This window comes from Felis catus, chromosome C1 (assembly GCF_018350175.1).
Source record: "Felis catus isolate Fca126 chromosome C1, F.catus_Fca126_mat1.0, whole genome shotgun sequence".
Classification (NCBI taxonomy): Eukaryota; Metazoa; Chordata; class Mammalia; order Carnivora; family Felidae; genus Felis; species Felis catus.
Window position 1 is genome coordinate 70,989,808 of NC_058375.1, and position 16,762 is coordinate 71,006,569.

A 16,762-nucleotide genomic window follows, 5' to 3' on the forward strand; every position below is an offset into this window, starting at 1 on the left:
CTTCATAATAATCTCTAGACAATGCGTTATGGTCTTAGCAGAGTCTACAGATGATTTATGGCTTGCCTAAGGTGGACTATTTGTACAGGTTTCCCCAGGATAGTTCTGTTTTATGCCTGTTGTCCCAGAATAATTATTTAGCATCTTATTTCACTCTCAGAAGTGTCCTAGTTTGGAAAACAAAAATACTAACTCAAAAAGGTATATGCACCCCATGTTCATTGCAAAATATGGAAAATATGGAAACAACTTAAGTATCCTGTCAGTGGATAAATGCATAAAGAAAATGTAATATATATTGGTAATATACATAATGGTGTATATATTTATTTATATGGTGTGTGTGTGTGTATATATATATATATATACATATATATATAGTGTGCGTGCGTGTGTGTGTGTGTGTGTGTATATATATATATATATATATAATGTATATTCATCTAAAAAGGAGTGAATCTTGACATTTGTGGTAACACAGATCATAGATGAACTTTGATGGGATTATGCTAAGAGAAATAAGTCAAGAAAAGACGAACACCATATGTTCTCACTTATATGTGGAATCTAAACAAAACAAAAACAAACAAACAAAATCAAGTTCATAGATACAGAGAACCGATTGGTGGTTGCCAGGAGAGAGGAGATAGGCAAAGTGGGTGAAGGGAGTCAAAACAAACTTCCAGTTATAAAATTAGTAATCATGGGGATGTAATATACAAGACAGGAAATACAGTTAATAATACTGTATTATGTATTTGAAAGTAGCTAAGAGACAACTCTTAAAATTTCTGATGACAAGAAATAAAAATTTATTTCACCATATACACAAATATCAAACCATCATGTTGTGCACCTGAAATATAAAGTTGTATGCCAATCATATCTCAGTTTAAAAAAACAAAAGAAAAAAAAAGTGCCACCTTGTTTTAGATAAGAAATTATATGGACACTCTATCTACAATGAATGAATTTGAATTGTCTTTAAGATCCAGGTCCATTCCTTCACTTTTCTGCATCTCTCACATAGTACAGGAAGTATGAGAATCTGTGTTACCTGGCCCTCTTTTGTAGTGCAGCACCGTAGCCTATTTTCAATTTATTTTTTTAAGAGAGCAATGCCTTTTTCTATAGCCATGTTTGTGCATGCTGGGCCACTCTGAATAGCAATAAAAAGGTTCGGGGTGGAGCTAGGCCTTGCAGAAATTATATTTCAATTAGTTGGTTCATTTCATGCATTCTGAGTGTGGATTTCATGCAAAAGCATGAGAAAAGAAACTTTCTAGTCTACATTTCTTGCCTTTTTAGACTTCTTTGCAAAAAGAAAAATCATCTTGAGTTTCCCAGAAATCTGCTGGAGGTCCGACACAGCTTCCCTCACACTTAAACTATAAGTTGAAGTGCTAAAATATCAGATACTATCAGCTCCAAGACTCTCTTGAAGAATACAGCTACCAACATATATGGATACTAAGTGGTCATGCAGTTGAGAACATTAGGAAGCCATTAAAAATTGGACCAATAGATTTCAAAATATATCTTATACTCAAGATTTTCTTCTATAGTAACACCAGGAAGAGAAATGGTACTTTCTTCTATAAATGTACACCATTCTAAAAGAAAAAAAAAAAAAATAGGTAACAGGAATCAAAGAAATGCATGACAAAAAATGTGTAAAAATTCTATTCTGAAATCCTCCCAGGGCTTTGATTTGCCAATGATCCTAATTAAGAGAGAACATGTAAATTTGTCAGATAGGATTCTCTTCCTAAAAGATGTAGTAAGTTGAGAACCAAAAAAAGCAAAGAAATGAGATTAAGAGGGGAAAAAAAGAAAAAAGCTTTTCTGTAAGGCTGAGAATTTTAGAATCCAAAAGAAAAAGAATTAGTGGCCTAAATGTAAAAATAGGGTTAGAAAGTAAAGGGAACTTGCAGTAAGCAAGTGATATACTCATGTTATAGTTTAGTGAATTCTGCATCGAGATAGGTAACAACATAGGTGTGCCTGGGTGGCTCAGTCGGTTAAGTGTCTGGCTTCGGCTCAGGTCATAATCTTGAGTTTGGTGAGTTCGAGCCCCACATTGGTCTCTGTGCCGACAGCTCAGAGTCTGGAGCCTGCTTCAGATTCCGTGCCTCCCTCTCTCTCTGTTCCGCCCCTACGCGCACTCTGTCTCTCTCTCTCAAAAATAAATAAACATTAAAAAAAAATTTTTTTTAGACAGGCAGCATCTAAGAATGATACATACCCCTTTAAATTTTGCCAAGACGTGAACTGTGTTCTTGATGGTGTCTGTGGGGATGATGTCTGAATTATCTCCATGCAGATAATCTTTTTTGGAGCTCAGAGTAAGTTGCACTGAAGTTGCCACCTCTTTAATGCTGTGATATTTCCCATCTCGCTGAATATGGAGAACTTTTACCATATCCTTCCCGTAGCCGGTTCGGACAAACTCCACCTCCTCATTCTGCAATGAAAACACTGTCATCGTATTGAAGAAAGATACATGAAAACAAAAAGTCACCTGCAAGTTCTTCAAGCCTTGATTTAATCGTATAATTATAAAAGGTGAGCGTTAAGAGTATTCATGAAAGCAAGACCCTATCTTACCTTTGAAGAAAAACGGGAACTTTTATGGAGAAAAGAGAATTGCAAGAATCATATGAAAATATATCAAACTCGCCTGAAGACAGACAGGTAGATGGCTTTCTTGATAATATTAAGTAATAATAATAATAGTAACAGTATCTCCTGGACCAAACTATTTACTCTGTTTTATTTAATAACTGCTAACTAATCCTTGGAACAGCTCTGAACTAATATTGTTCCCATTTCACAGAGGGAGAACCTGAGGTTCAGAGTGTAAGTGACTAGCTCTACTTCACACAGCGAGTAAAGGATAGAGCCAACAATTCATACTCAGATCCGTGGGCTCCAAAGTTTATTCTCCTAACCACTATGCAGACTGCCATTCTTCTGCAAAAATGTGTGACTATGTTAACTGAAAATAATTATATCCTGTTTTTTTTTTATACAGAGTGATATTCTGGAGAAAATGCCCTATGATCACTAAAAAAAATTTGAAAATTGCTTCCCCTTCTTGCTGCCGGGAAGAAGAGTAATTAGTGACAGGGTCCAGATTCCCTTCAGGAGTGCAGAGCCAGGCCATCTGGCTGCAGGAAAAGCTATGCTTTTAGCAAACAGACACTTAATAAAAGCCTGGTGATTGACTCATTAGTGCCCTTATTTGGAGCTGGCGCTCTCACCAGCAAATACATCCATCTCCACTGCTAGGATTCGTAAGATTTGTCCCTGGGCTTTACTGGTGTTTGAAAGAAGAGGCAAGCATCAAAATTGAACATTAAGATGATAATGCCAGAAAGTGACAAAAATAAAAGTAAATGAAAAACAACATGCAGTGAGAGGCTGGGGAGGGTCACAAAGAAGGAACCTCACCTGCTAATTGCACATAGGCTACCTAAAAATTTGTTTACATAAAGCATCACCAGATCCTCTGGGAGGAGTTGTAAAATACTAGCCAACATCAGAAATTATTGTTATGTTCTAAAGGAAAGTGGGAGATATGGGAGGTTGTCTTCAGTCTTGGGGACACAGCATTCCTGGTAGGGCATGCTCCTGATTTAAGGGACAACTCTTGGAAAGGCCCCTTAAAAGCCTCTGACCCAATTTTGGAGGGACTCATCTTCTAGGAAAGGATCAATGAGAAAACTCAAAGAGCAGACTTAGAGGATCTTAATAAGAACTATACCACTGATGGGGAAAGAGTCACTGCTTGTGGTTGCAGGGGCTTTGGAATCAGACCACGTTCAAACTCTATCTTGCCATCTACAGCTTTGTGGCTTGCAACAAATACTTTGTTGGCTCTGAGTCCTTAGTTTCCCCAGCTGTACAAATGGAGATAACCACCCCTACTTGTAGGAGTTGCTGGTGAAAGGCCTGACTCAGTTCCTAGTACCTAGCTGCAGTGAGGTCAACCCCAGCAAAAGTGGCCACGTCAGGCCTGGCTGTGGGCACAGCCCCAGCAGAGACAGTAGATGGGACTTTGAGTAAAGGCACCGATTTTTAGAGTAGAGAACACTGCTGGCAGCAGTCAGAGGAAGACTGTGACGTGTCTTTTGAGCCACAAGGAATTCCACCTGGGGGAGGAAGGCACTTGGCTGGCTGGGGGCCCCTGGATGGCATGAACGAGGATCCAGAACCAAAGGTCTCCGAGATTGTCCATCAGCCCCGGGATACACATGAATATTACTTCTCAGTCCTATCCACTGTCATTAAATACCTAAGCTATGGTAGCTTGGTCTGTGAAAGCAAGTGGTTCCTGCATGGCACATAGATTCAGGGGCACCTGGGTGGCTCTGTCGGTTGAGCGCCTGAGTTTGGATCAGGTCATGATCTCACGGTTTGTGAGTTCGAGCCCTACGTAGGGCTCACTGCTGTCAGTACAGAGCCAATTTGAATACTCTCTTCCCTTCCCCTGCTGGCTCTCTCTCTCTCAAACACAAATAAGCATTTTTTTTTAAAGAAAGATTCAGTGACAGCCACCCTTCAGATCCCTAACTTTGCTCTCATCTTGCCACAGCCTGTTTCAAACTCTGCTTCAGCTATCCTGAGCTGATTGTACTTGCCCAGGCTCGGCAGCCTTTCTCTGCCTGTAGGCTTTGAATATGCTATTCCTTCTTTCCTGAACACCCTTTCTCTTCCTTCTGCCCAACTACCGACCCCTTCTGTCACCTGCCTAACTTCTTCTAGTCATCCTTCAGGTCTCAGATGCCACTTCTCCCGCGGGGAATCAGCCAGCCCTTCAAGGTCTGGTGCCCTTTCTGCATGCCCTGGAAATACTGTTATCGCCTTATCACAGTCTTTATCATATTATATTGCAATTGCCTTATCATGTGTTTGATTTGTCCAAAAATGGGAAATTATGAAAGCAGGAACAATTCTCAGTTGTCATGGCAACCCCAGTGCTCAGCACAGTGCCTAGAACACAAATAGGTGCTTAATAAACGCGTTGCGAACGAATGAATGGTGCACCCCCACCTCCACCTCTTGCGTGGTGACACGGAATAGTTCAAGAAACACCCAAAAGATTTCAATACAGCAATTGCCACTTCAGCTCAAACCCCAATCAGGAAGTTCCTCTTCTGGGGAAAGCGGGGAAGGCGCCATCTGCCGTCTGATCACCACGGCCTGGAGATCACAGGCACAGCCGACTGGAGAACAAAGGCCCAGGAAGGACCGAACTGAGTGTAGAGAGAGTCAGCCAAGCGGCACAAAGTGCTCACCCTGCTTAACAAGACAGAGCACTCCGCACAGCGCAGCCCTCCCGGAGTTTCTGCACGAGGTACACAGGAGAGGTCAGCACTCCTCAGCAAGCTCCTGACCGGAGCAGAGCTTGAGTCGTTACACTTGCTGGGTAGTAAGTCAGAAGAAAAAGGACATCACCATGAGGATGGAGCAGAAGGGAACAAGAACGGTGTGGGACGCCCGGAAGTCTCTTGGTAGGACCCGACAGAACAGATACGGTCCAGACTAGAAATGAGGCTGTCCCCCCAATAAGACTCCCCCCAGTTCTGTAGTCCAAGAAATCGGAAGTAGGTGCCAGAACTGTGTCCTGTATAAAGCACAGTATGGTGCAGAGATCCATGTGCATGATAGCTGCACAATGAGATACCATGAAAGGTCGCTCTCATCTGGAGGGTTGGCAGGTGGCTGAGAGGGTAGGCTCTGGGCTCTGGAATGAGGCAACACAGGTGTGAGTGAGTCTTTGTTCTGCCACCTATTAGCTCTGTACTTGGAGGTCAATGTCTCCATCTATAAAATGGGTATAAGAGTAGTGCCCACTCTCAGGATTGCTGTGAGGATAACATGAGGAAAAAGAAAAAGCACTCAGAAAAGTGCCTGACAAATAGTAAGTGTTTAATAAATGTTAGCCGTCATTATCATTGATAAATAATAACTAGATGTCGAATTTTCCATCAAAGGGTACTTCCAATCACTGTTGGAGAGAAATCCCCAGGTTACACACCAATCCAGAAAGACTGCTGCTAGTATAAGGCGTCCTTCTGCCTTCATACTTCGGTTGTCCTTCTTTGGGCTTGTGTGGCTTCAGGAAACAAAGTCGCAAAAGGAAACTCAATTTCCCAGAGTAAAACTCTGGATAGAACATCAGAAGGAATACATCTTTACCAGGCTCTATAAAAGAAAAATCCCTTTTTCTTAGACAGGTCTTGAAAGATAAGGGGATGGAAATCATTACTTATCTGCAAGTAAGACTGGAGAGAACTCTCAGAGATTTTAAATTAATCTTATTTTTCACTTCTGTAATGAGCTAGTGAGTGTTCTCTTATTTGCAGGCCATGGTGAAAGTGCTAGTGGTTATCGCTACAGGACGAGAGGTTCTTAGCCAGGAATCTGGTAACTTCTAGAAGGTCCAGTGGATAGGTTTGAGGTGGAAAATATTAAGGAAGATTTAAAAAAAACATTTTTTTTGTAAGTTCAAATTTTATTTTTTTAAGTTATTTTTATTATTTATTTTGTGAAAGCGAGTAGGGGAGCGGCAGAGAGAGAGAGGGAGAGAGAACCCCAAGCAGGTTCCGCACTGTCAGCACCGAGCCCCACGCGAACCGTGAGATCATGACCCGAGCTGAAATCAACAGTGGAACACCTGACCGATTGGGCCACCCAAGTACCCCATGTAAATTTAAATTTTAAAATGACTAGCATTTTCTCTTAAGTCTTTGAAGAGCTTCTGTAAGCCTCGTGTCTTCCCTCTATAACGGAGAGAAATGTAGAAGTGGTACAGCTATTTAGGTCCTATCACACAGGCATAAAAATCAACTCCGTTGCAGTGTGTCCGGATGGAAGAACTGTGCAGGGAGACAAGCCTCTCTCTCTGTCTTTGGAATGTGCTGGAGAAGTTCTTCCAATTCTGTGCCCAGGTTTTTCCTTTGCCTGACGTTTTCTTGGGCATTCATGAACAAAAAGATTTCAGAGAAAGATGCTGAACTAATGTGAGAAAAAGAAACACTCATCCGAACCATTTTAATATCGCTTTGGTGGATCTTAACAATACGTAAGGATAAGAACAATAACGGTGAATCATAACCTTAGAAGCAGCTGGTATTTTTTTGGCTGCCTCGGATCTACTCAATGTCAGATGGAAAAATATTGATATCTAAGCAGAAAATGTCATGTTGCTTTAAGCTGCAGAATGGCTTATTTTTGCTAGCAAGGGGGTATGACTCTAAAAGGATTTGTCAAGCAGATGCTTCAGAAACAGTCTAACAAGTCATATGCATAATGATGGTAGAAAGAAGGTGACCTGTTACCTAATGAAGAATCCATTTACAGGTGCTTAGTTATTTTCATACTTCTGCCTATTACAAAGGAAGAGAAAGTCATCACTAAATGTCAGAGGCAATGCTAATTTTCTTGCCGGCCTCTCCACAGCACCAATAGCCTTAGGGCTGGGAACTGAAACAGGGAAACCCCTCAGGAGCCTCTCGGATTGGGGGCAGGAAATTCCACAGCAAAGAAGTAATGGGGACCTCCAAGAATGCAGTCGGAAGAAAATTTTACTGAAATGCACACATTGAAAGATAATGTCTTTCCAAATGTGTAAGTCTTGAAAATAAAAACAACCATTTAGTGAGGGTTTCGTATATGTCAGGAACTTTGCATATATTATTCCCTCTGGTCCTTTGTAAGAACCCTGTGAAGCGGATATTTTGATCCAAGTTTGACCGCGGGAGATATGAGGGTTAGGTGTCCTGCCAAGGTCACACTGTTACTAGGTGACAGAGGTAGGAAAGGAGAGCCCAGTCCATTTGCTTCCAAATGACACGCTCTTTCCCACTACAAGCAGCATCCCTATACCCCCTTGATGGTTAGCCCACTCTTTAGAGAAAGAAGGGAACCATTCTGATCCCAACAGAAGGAGAGAAATGGCCATGTTACTGCAGAAACTTGAATTCCTATGCCATTTTTTAAATTCCACTCATTGGAATCTACATTATCTTATCTACTACACACACACACACACACACACACACACACACCAAACAAACAGAAACCCCTGCAATTTAAGAGGAAGAACGCTATTTTAAAAGAAACTAAGTCACAGATGGTAAGTGAGCTGCCCAAAGCCACATAGCTAACAGGCAGGCTGGTACAGTGGAAAAAGAGCCCTTCTGAGACTGAAGAGCCTTATTCTGCTTACTCTGTACCAGGCTGAACTTACCCAATGCCCAGAGGTACCCCCTACCCAAACCACCACTTTTTCTGGAACTTTAGTCATTTGTTAAAATTACAGGGGAATTCTAAGCTCACATGGACTCCGTGGGTATGGCAAGGCTGTTCACATTGCAAAGTACGGGGAGAATGAAAGGCTGACTGCCCTTTGGGGCAGAATGAAAATTCAGCTTGGTGTCTTCAATAACAAGACGCTACCTTTGAGTCAAACACCGACTTTTATCTGGGTAAGGACTACTGCAAACATGAGCGATATAAGTTTATTTGTGGTCTTTAAAACCACATCGCCAAAGGACCCTTTTTAGTCCATCTGCAAAGATAAAGAAATAACTGTGCCACAGAAGAAAAGGAAACAAGGTGGGAAGAATGAGCATTTAATAAGCATTAGTCATGTGCCACAGGCTATGCACACAGTATCTCACTGAATCCTGAGAGCATATGCTATGAAAGTACAGATCACGAGCCACCTTTAGAAAAGGAAGTTGATACTGTTGAGGTTAAGTAGTTTGGCGTGAGGTTAACTACATGGCGTGTAAGAGGTAGGGCCAGGCATGGAACCCAGGTCTGCCTGATTATTTTCACTATACCCAGCTGCCTCCTTGACAAAACATTATAATAACGTTCTTTAAAATGGGATTTTACCTACCTACATACTCATTTTTATTTATTTATCTGATTAGATGTAATTCATCCTAAATTCCACATAACCCCAAAATAGAAATCTCTGAAATCTTTTTCATTTAATCCGTTCATTCATCTATACTTATTCAGCCACTTCTAGGTGATAAGCACCATGGTAAGTGCTAGAGATACAATAGCAAACCAGTCAGAGATTGTTCTGCCCTGATACAGGGCATTATACACTAGATAGGGGTTATACACTAGAACAAACTTTCTCAGTAAAGAATCAAAAACTTGGTATTTTAGGCTTTGCGGGCCGTATGGTCTCTGCTGCAACTGCTCAACTCTGCCATTATAGCAGAAATAGTTATACGTAATACATCAGTGAATGGGTGTCACTGTGTTCCAATAAAACTTTATAGAAACAGGCAGTGGGCCAGATTTGGCTGACCCTCGCTCTTGAGAGGAAGACTCAGAAAAGTAACCAAGTAATTAGAATACATTGTAATAATTGCTCTAATTGAACAAATACAGCAAAGTCTGGGATACCTAAACCAGATTAAGAGAGATCAAAGATAGTTTCCAGGAGGGACTGGCATCCATAGAGCTATGAATGATGAGTAGGAATTAACAAAAGAAAATTTTCTGACCCTCTTCCTTTAATTCTACTTACAGCTTCCTTTAACAACATTTTTCATGAACAATTCTTTGTTTTACAAATGCCTGAATCATGTTGCTTGTCTCATCGATTTTCATCAAAATAATTCAAGTCCCCTCCCCTTCCTTCTGCAACAAGAGTATCAACTTTTTCCTTCGGTTTTTCACATTCTAGATTTTATCCAGTATCTGAAGTGGTCTTGTAAAAGTTTGAACATTAAGTTAAAGAGATAGACTCTCTGGCATGTAAATCACACCTCAAAAAGCTATTGAAAATAACTAAACAAAGCCGGCAGCCTGACTTCCAGAAGTCCTCACAGGATGACTAAACTGATGAAGCCAGCATAGACCAGGGTGTGGAAAAACCCAACTTAATCTCAATCTCAAAAAGTTCTTACAGATAAAGCTTCAAAGAATACGAATTCACAGCCAAAAATAAAAAAAGCACACAGGGTAGCTTTCAAGGTGTTATGAGAGAGAGCTGCAGAAACAACAGACAGTGAAGTGTGACCTGCAAAGGCTCTAGATACTGGAATCATCAAACACAAAATATAAAATAATATCTTTAATATCTTTACAGAAATAAAAAGAGAAGACTGAGCATATCTCCTTTTTTTAAAACGTGCATTTATTTCGAGAGAAAGGGAACACAAGCAGGGGAGGGGCAAAGAGAGAGGAAGAGAGAGAGAGAGAGAGGGAGAGAGAGAGAGAGAGAGAAAGAGAGAGAGAATCCCAAGCAGGCTCCATGCTGTCAGCACAGAGCCCGATATGGGGCTGGAACTCACAAACTGTGAGATCATGACTGAGCCGAAACCAAGAGCCAGACGCTTAACCAAGTGAGCCACCCAGGCGCCCCTGAGCATAGCTCCTTCTTGAGACAAGGATGTACCTTCCCTTGAGCAAAAAACAAGAGACCAGAAAAAAGACTAAGTAAATTTGAAGAAAAAAAAAAAAACAACCCAAAGAACTTCTTTTTTTTTTTTTTTTCAACGTTTATTTATTTTTGGGACAGAGAGAGACAGAGCATGAACGGGGGAGGGGCAGAGAGAGAGGGAGACACAGAATCGGAAACAGGCTCCAGGCTCTGAGCCATCAGCCCAGAGCCTGATGCGGGGCTCAAACTCACGGACCGCGAGATAGTGACCTGGCTGAAGTCGGACGCTTAACCGACTGCGCCACCCAGGCGCCCCCCAAAGAACTTCTTAATGCATTAATAAGTGCATTAAGGAACAGATTTAACACAACTGAAGAAATAATTAGATATTTGAAAGAGATAGATTAAGTAACAGATTAATGTTGCCTAAGAGAGAACTTGAGAACCGAAAGATAGATAGATCCAAATAAAGAATCAGGATTAATGAAGACACCGGAGACGGAATATATGCAAGAGACATAGAATGTACCAGGACAATATGATAAGAGAGAATGTGGAAGAGGCACAATTTCAAAGAGATCGGGCCTGAGATTTTCCAGAACTACTAGATGAATGAATACAAACCTTCAACTATAAAATAAGAAGCCTATTACCAAGTGAAGAACTCTACCTTGTTCACTACACTGGGCCAACTTATAATGAAGGGATTTTCTGCTATTTTTAGAGGTAATCATGTCGTGAAAGTATATGTGGTATTTTTGTAATCTTATGCTCCTCGGGCTTCAAAAGAGGGTAACGTGAAAACCATTCTATCCTGTTTGCATTTTCTCCATCCACCAAATTCAGTTTCTTTCCATAACAGTACTTTGCCATTTTTAGTGAAAGTCAGGACATACTGGAAAGTCAGGCTTTAGGGTAATGTTGAAATCCTTGGAGCCCCTCAGTACAGCTTTTGATACCTGGTGATTGCATAATAAAGCTTGTTGACTGACAATCGGTGCCACCAGGTCAACGACAAGGAGAGATAAGAAGAAAGCTTCCTGAAAGTTACATCTGAAAGAAAGTAACCTAACAGCATTTTTCCAGACTTTGAAATAAAATTGGATTTAGCAAATAGCATCCTAACACAGATGTCCCCCAACCACAGGAAGGGCTCAGGTTATAGTAAAAACAATCTTAGCTATTATTTGTGGATCATTTACTTTTGGCCAGGCACTGTGCTAAGCATACAATGAGGAGAAAATAGGAATTACTTTATATCCTATTCAACAAAGGTTCTTTAGTCTACATAACTGCAAACAAGTTGCTTATCTTCTCTAAATGCATCAATAAATCCTAAGCCTCATGTACTTAGTTATTACCATTGTAATACCAAAAGCTATCACAAGATAAAAATAATTTTATTTCATTTTAACTTAGAAAAATAAACCTCATGCTATGAAAATTTTTAAAAATTGATGAAAAGTTTGCAGTTGCTGAAATCTTTTTTTCTGAACGCAATAAAAACATATATAAAACAAAATGATACTCATGGAGGAATGATCAGAAAAAAAATGTTGTTTTGTTTTGTTTTTTTTCTAACTTGATTGTTTGCAAACCTGTCAGATAAGGTACAGCCTTGGCTCAGGGCAGCAAGCCTCAAAGTTTCGAGTGCACTGGCATCACCACAAACTTTATAAAAAATGTAGATTCCTAAGCCCAACTGGGAGAATTCTGAGTTAGCAGGTTTGGGCTAAGACCCAGAATTCTGCCCCTTTTGCAAGCACCACAGGAAAATGTGGGTACATGGTCCAGACACCCCAAACAAAACTCTGTCTTAGGAGAAATAGAGCCTCAGGCCCCCTCCCTTTCCTACGAACCTTGCATCCTGAACAATTCGAGTTCAACACAGAAGTGATCTGAGTTGCAAGATGCCAGTTTGGTGTGGGTCCCTAAGTGACTGGTCTGGATCCATAATCCAAGGGATAGATCAGAGCTATCCTTCTGGTAAAGTGCTCCTAATTATGAGAGCATCTTTAAGAAGTGAGTCAAAAGCATCATACACTTAAGGAAATCCTTTTCATATGCCTGTCTCCTCCCTCCCCTCCTGTAAAAAGAGAATGGTCTCACCTTTTTATAGTCATTGTGGTAATAGGCCATTTTCTCTTGGCTTTCAACTTCAAATTTAGTTTCAAGAGTGAGAAAGAATAGTTTGGGCAAAACAGATGTTTGTAACATTTTTTATTTGACCTGAAGGGTGAGCGGTCAATATGTTTACCCGACTGCATTACAACCAATTGGACACCAAGGCCTCTCAAAAGTAGAGCACCAAGTTGAATGGCTAAAACCAGAGGTGGAGGCAATACGTAAACATCTTTCGTAGAATACAGTTAAATTGCTCTTTAAGGCAACCCTTTGAAGTCCACTTTAGGAAAAGTTTACTTAAGATTGAGAATATTAGAAGTGATAGATCCTAATTTTTGCTAAGACTTAAGGTTTTGTCATTTCTGCTTAATGTGTGAACTGCAAGCATTTGCTTTCACTCACAGAGAGGCTAATCGTGAGGGGAAAACTTGAAATACATTTAATTCAACCTCTACTTATCAACATGGAGTTTCCCTGCCCACCGAACTTCATAGTACATGATGTTCCCTCAGAAGAGTTAACTGTATATCCCATTTTTCTCGCTGGGACTTTTGATGACTTTGCAAACTAGTCAGCACAAAGGCATCCGGAGTCACGCTGGCATGTTGTGACAGAATCACACAATTACATGAGGTTCGCCCCATTCTGAAAATGCCCGAACAGCGAACAGCAGAGGCAAACGGAAACAAAACATCAGAGCCAGCACAGCCTGAGCGAGACCTGAAACTCAGACTCCTCGTCCGGGGGGCAAGTTTCCTGCTGTGGTGTGGAATATAGGTGGCAGATAAAAAAAAAAAAAAAATGACAGCCAGACTTCTAAGAACAGCCCTTCCTTTGCTCTTCTTCGCCCTCTTTGGGGTCCTGGAGGCGACAACAATATCGTGCAGAAATGAAGAAGGCAAAGCCGTGGATTGGTAGGTAAATGAAATGGAAGGATTTGTGCATGCAAATAGAAAGCCAGAGTATGGGAGGCAAACTGGCTCACTGTAAAGTTCCACAAGGAGTCTCCCCCCTCCCTCTCCCTTCTAAAAAGAAGGGAAATTAAAGTACATACATGGACCAAATATCCAGAGAGGTCCTGAGTGAAGGAACTTCCACCTGAGAAAGCTGCCAAGCAGTGCCTGGTGGACCTGATTCGCTTCTCCCAGCGGGCCAAGGCCGGTGGCCCCAGATGTGGGGGGCCGGTTGGCAGGTTCCTTTCATTGCATTGCGCCTTCCCTAACGGGACCCTTCCAACATCCTTTCAGAGATTTGCAAAGGAGAGAAGGCAGATTGCTTTCTTTCTGACACGGGACGTTGTGCCTCTCCTTCTGAGAATGAGAAAGAGGGCTTGATCGAACACAGCAGTGTTTGGTTAACCTTGTTTATTAGGGCAGCACAGGAGCACAGGAGTGGGTGGTAGGTCCTTGGCCTCCTTCACGCTGTGGAAGAGACTCAACACAGCATTGCATTATGGTTATGGATTCTTCTAACGCTTTGATCGCTTTTTCACTCTTTAATTAGGGTGTTTAGGTTGAGCATTATGATTGGCATCAAGCTTTGTGTAAACTTCGGGCTTGAGAACACAGAGACACGCAGTCTCTCAGCAGTTACTGAGCTCATGCCAGGCCCTGTGCTGAGGTTTGAAAATACAAATATGAATGAAACATAGCACTTGCCCTCAAGGAGTGCAATTATGTGGTGAGGGTATAGATGGGGCCTCTAGGGAGCGTGAGCCCCCAAACTAGTTTTGAGCTAAGTTTTAAGAACAATTATGAGCTGGTTAGATTTTTTTTAATGTTTATTTATTTTTGAGAGAGAGAGAGACAGCAAGCAGGGGAGGAGCAGAGGGAGAGGGACAGAGGATCCCAAGAAGGCTCTGCGCTGACAGCAGAGGGCCCAATGCGGGGCTCAAACTCACAAATGGTGAGATCACGATCTGAGCCTAAGTCGGATGGTTAACCGACTGAGCCACTCAGGCACCCCGTGAGCTGGTTAGAAAAACAAGGCAGATGCAAGGGCATCTCAAGCCAGTGAGGGAGCAATGGGGAGGTACAGAGGCAAAAAGCAGTGGAGAAGGTTCAAGAACAGTGTTGCTGGTGCTTCAGGAGAATGGTGGGAGATGGCAGGAGGTAAGCTCAGTGAGCGGTGAGGGCCAGGTCACGAAGGACTTTGTGTGTTGGGCTTTGTGTGTTGGGCGTCCGAATTTGACTGTCAAAGGGAGCTACCGAAGACCTTCCAGCAGGGATGTGACGTAGTCAGATTTGTATTTTAGAAAGCTCACTGGTGGTACGGTGAAGGCCAACTGCATGGAGACCAGTCTAGAGTCATGGACTCACCAGGACTTTTGCAGCATTACAGATGAGATGATGTGTGGACCTCATCAGTTTAAAGTTTAAAGACGCGGTAGTAGAAATAAAGAGGAAGGAACACTCTGGGAAAACTCGGTAACAGATGGGCTGAGGGTCGTAGGAGAGAGGGAGAAGTTAAGAAAGACTTTCAGATTGCTGGCTTCTCTGACTGCGTGGATGTGTTCCCCGTCTGCAGGAGAAGAGCAGAGTTGGAGCGAAATATTATAAACTTGGTTTCAAAAATATGGAGTTGGAAGTCTCTGGGCTATCTCTGCATTTAGGCTTATCTGGACCTCAGCATAGAGGTGTGGGCTACAAACAGATTGAGGAAACTTCAGAAGATAACTGGAAATGGTTACTCAAGAAAAATGTTTAAAAGCACTAGTTTTCAACTGATACGCCGTGACCCTGATGGTTCTCAAACCCTTCACTGGTGAGCGACCAAATTGCGACCAATACATAACATTTGTTTTTGCTGCAAATGAATGGACACATTATTCAGCAATACCCGTCAGAGAGAATGTTGAGCTGAGCAGACAGGGAGGCACAGTCTCGAGCTGCTACAACTCACTGTGAGAGTAAAAGGGCAGAGCAACATCAGGTCGGCACCAAAGAATAATTTTATGTTTCCTGCCACATGTGAGGACCCTGTTCTGAGAGTAAGAACGCATGCACAGGGCAGGAAAGAGCTCGTGTAAACAAATGGAAGCATAAGAGTGAATAGAACCAAGTGAATAACATGAAGCGTTCACGGGCAGTGTGAGATGTCATTGTGTGGTCATAGTGAATGCATTAGAATGTTTGCCTCCCTGTGGGTATTTGATGGTTCATTGTGGGATTTTTGCTATTAGAGAGTATTTGGCAAGACCCGGGTGATTTTGCCCTCTGGGGATTTTCAACATTGTCTGGAAACGGTTTTGATTGGCATAGCTGAGGAGGACTACTGTCATCTGATAGGTAGAGGCCAGGGATGCTGCAATGCACAGGACAGCCCCACAACAAAGAATGATCTGGCCTGAAATGTGACTAGAGCACATTTGAGAAGCCCAGGGGTTACATGATCCAAGAGTGCCTACCTGCCATACGGGCCCAACCGCCTCCCCTCCCTGTGAGATACGCAAAGATATACAAGGAGATAATAGTAAGGACAACAAAATGCTTGCTTAATGAGCTGGTCTTGGCCCTGAATCCTCAATGCAGAGCGGTCTGAAAAACTGAGGTAAAGAACGTGGCCTAGGCCAGAGACTCAAGGGAGCCTCTGTCTACTCTGAAAGCCAAACCCAAATCTCGGACCCAGCCAGCCAACTGCAAAGAGATGAGCGTGCCAAGCACTTGGGGCAGAAGAGAAAAACACATCCAAGGCCTTTCCAGTCCAGGCCTGGGCTTCGTTCTCTCCCCAGTGCAGCCATATGGCATGTGGAAACAAAACAGAGCCACTGTCAACCTACGTGGGCTTCCACAACAGGGACCCTACCCACCCTAGGCCAGTTGATGTCTTAGGACACGTCCAGTCAGAGTCACATTCCTTTCTGGGAAGGAGAAAAATAAGGGCGAGAAAAGAGACAGAAATCCTGAGCAAATCCCTTTCCTTAGACTTAGGGAACATAAGTAAAATGATATAGTTAGACGCTTAATACAGTGGCTGTCACCAGAGAAGCTGTCAATAAGTGTTAGTAATTCATAATTATTTCCTTTGTTAGGTTTGCCTTTTATAAGTTACCTAAAAGGCAAGACAAGGAAAGCAGACAGACGGGGTTAGAGTACCTATACCTAGACTCTACAACCAGGAGCTGGAGGAGGAGTAAGCAACTAATGAATACCACCAACAGTGTGTTGGGAAGGACATTACAACAGCTCTATGAAGCATATGCCTCCGAGGTATGTTACA

General features: G+C 42.1%; 2 protein-coding genes across 6 annotated transcripts in view; one reads left to right on the forward strand and one right to left on the reverse strand.

Annotated features, from left to right (window-relative positions):
- The window catches only part of DNASE2B (deoxyribonuclease 2 beta), a 65,215-nt gene that overhangs the window by 36,437 nt on the left and 12,016 nt on the right, over window positions 1-16,762 (forward strand). Inside the window, exons 1-2 of one of the 4 annotated variants that reach the window (XM_045036108.1) lie at window positions 2,570-2,694; window positions 16,575-16,752. In XM_045036108.1, coding sequence (XP_044892043.1) covers window positions 2,585-2,694; window positions 16,575-16,752 — 288 coding nt within the window. In that variant the 5' untranslated portion in view covers window positions 2,570-2,584. Of the gene's footprint in view, window positions 1-2,569; window positions 2,695-10,730; window positions 11,147-13,175; window positions 13,459-16,574; window positions 16,753-16,762 lie in introns of those variants that run through there. The other 3 variants (XM_019837318.3, XM_019837317.3, XM_023258856.2) reach the window with 3 other exon arrangements.
- The window catches only part of LOC101096750 (uricase), an 80,531-nt gene that overhangs the window by 19,061 nt on the left and 44,708 nt on the right, over window positions 1-16,762 (reverse strand). The window contains exons 1-2 of one of the 2 annotated variants that reach the window (XM_003990261.6): window positions 12,530-12,661; window positions 2,246-2,464 (exon numbers count right to left, since the gene is read on the reverse strand). In XM_003990261.6, coding sequence (XP_003990310.2) covers window positions 2,246-2,464; window positions 12,530-12,637 — 327 coding nt within the window. In that variant the 5' untranslated portion in view covers window positions 12,638-12,661. Of the gene's footprint in view, window positions 1-2,245; window positions 2,465-12,529; window positions 12,662-16,762 lie in introns of those variants that run through there. The other variant, XM_019837322.3, reaches the window with a different exon arrangement.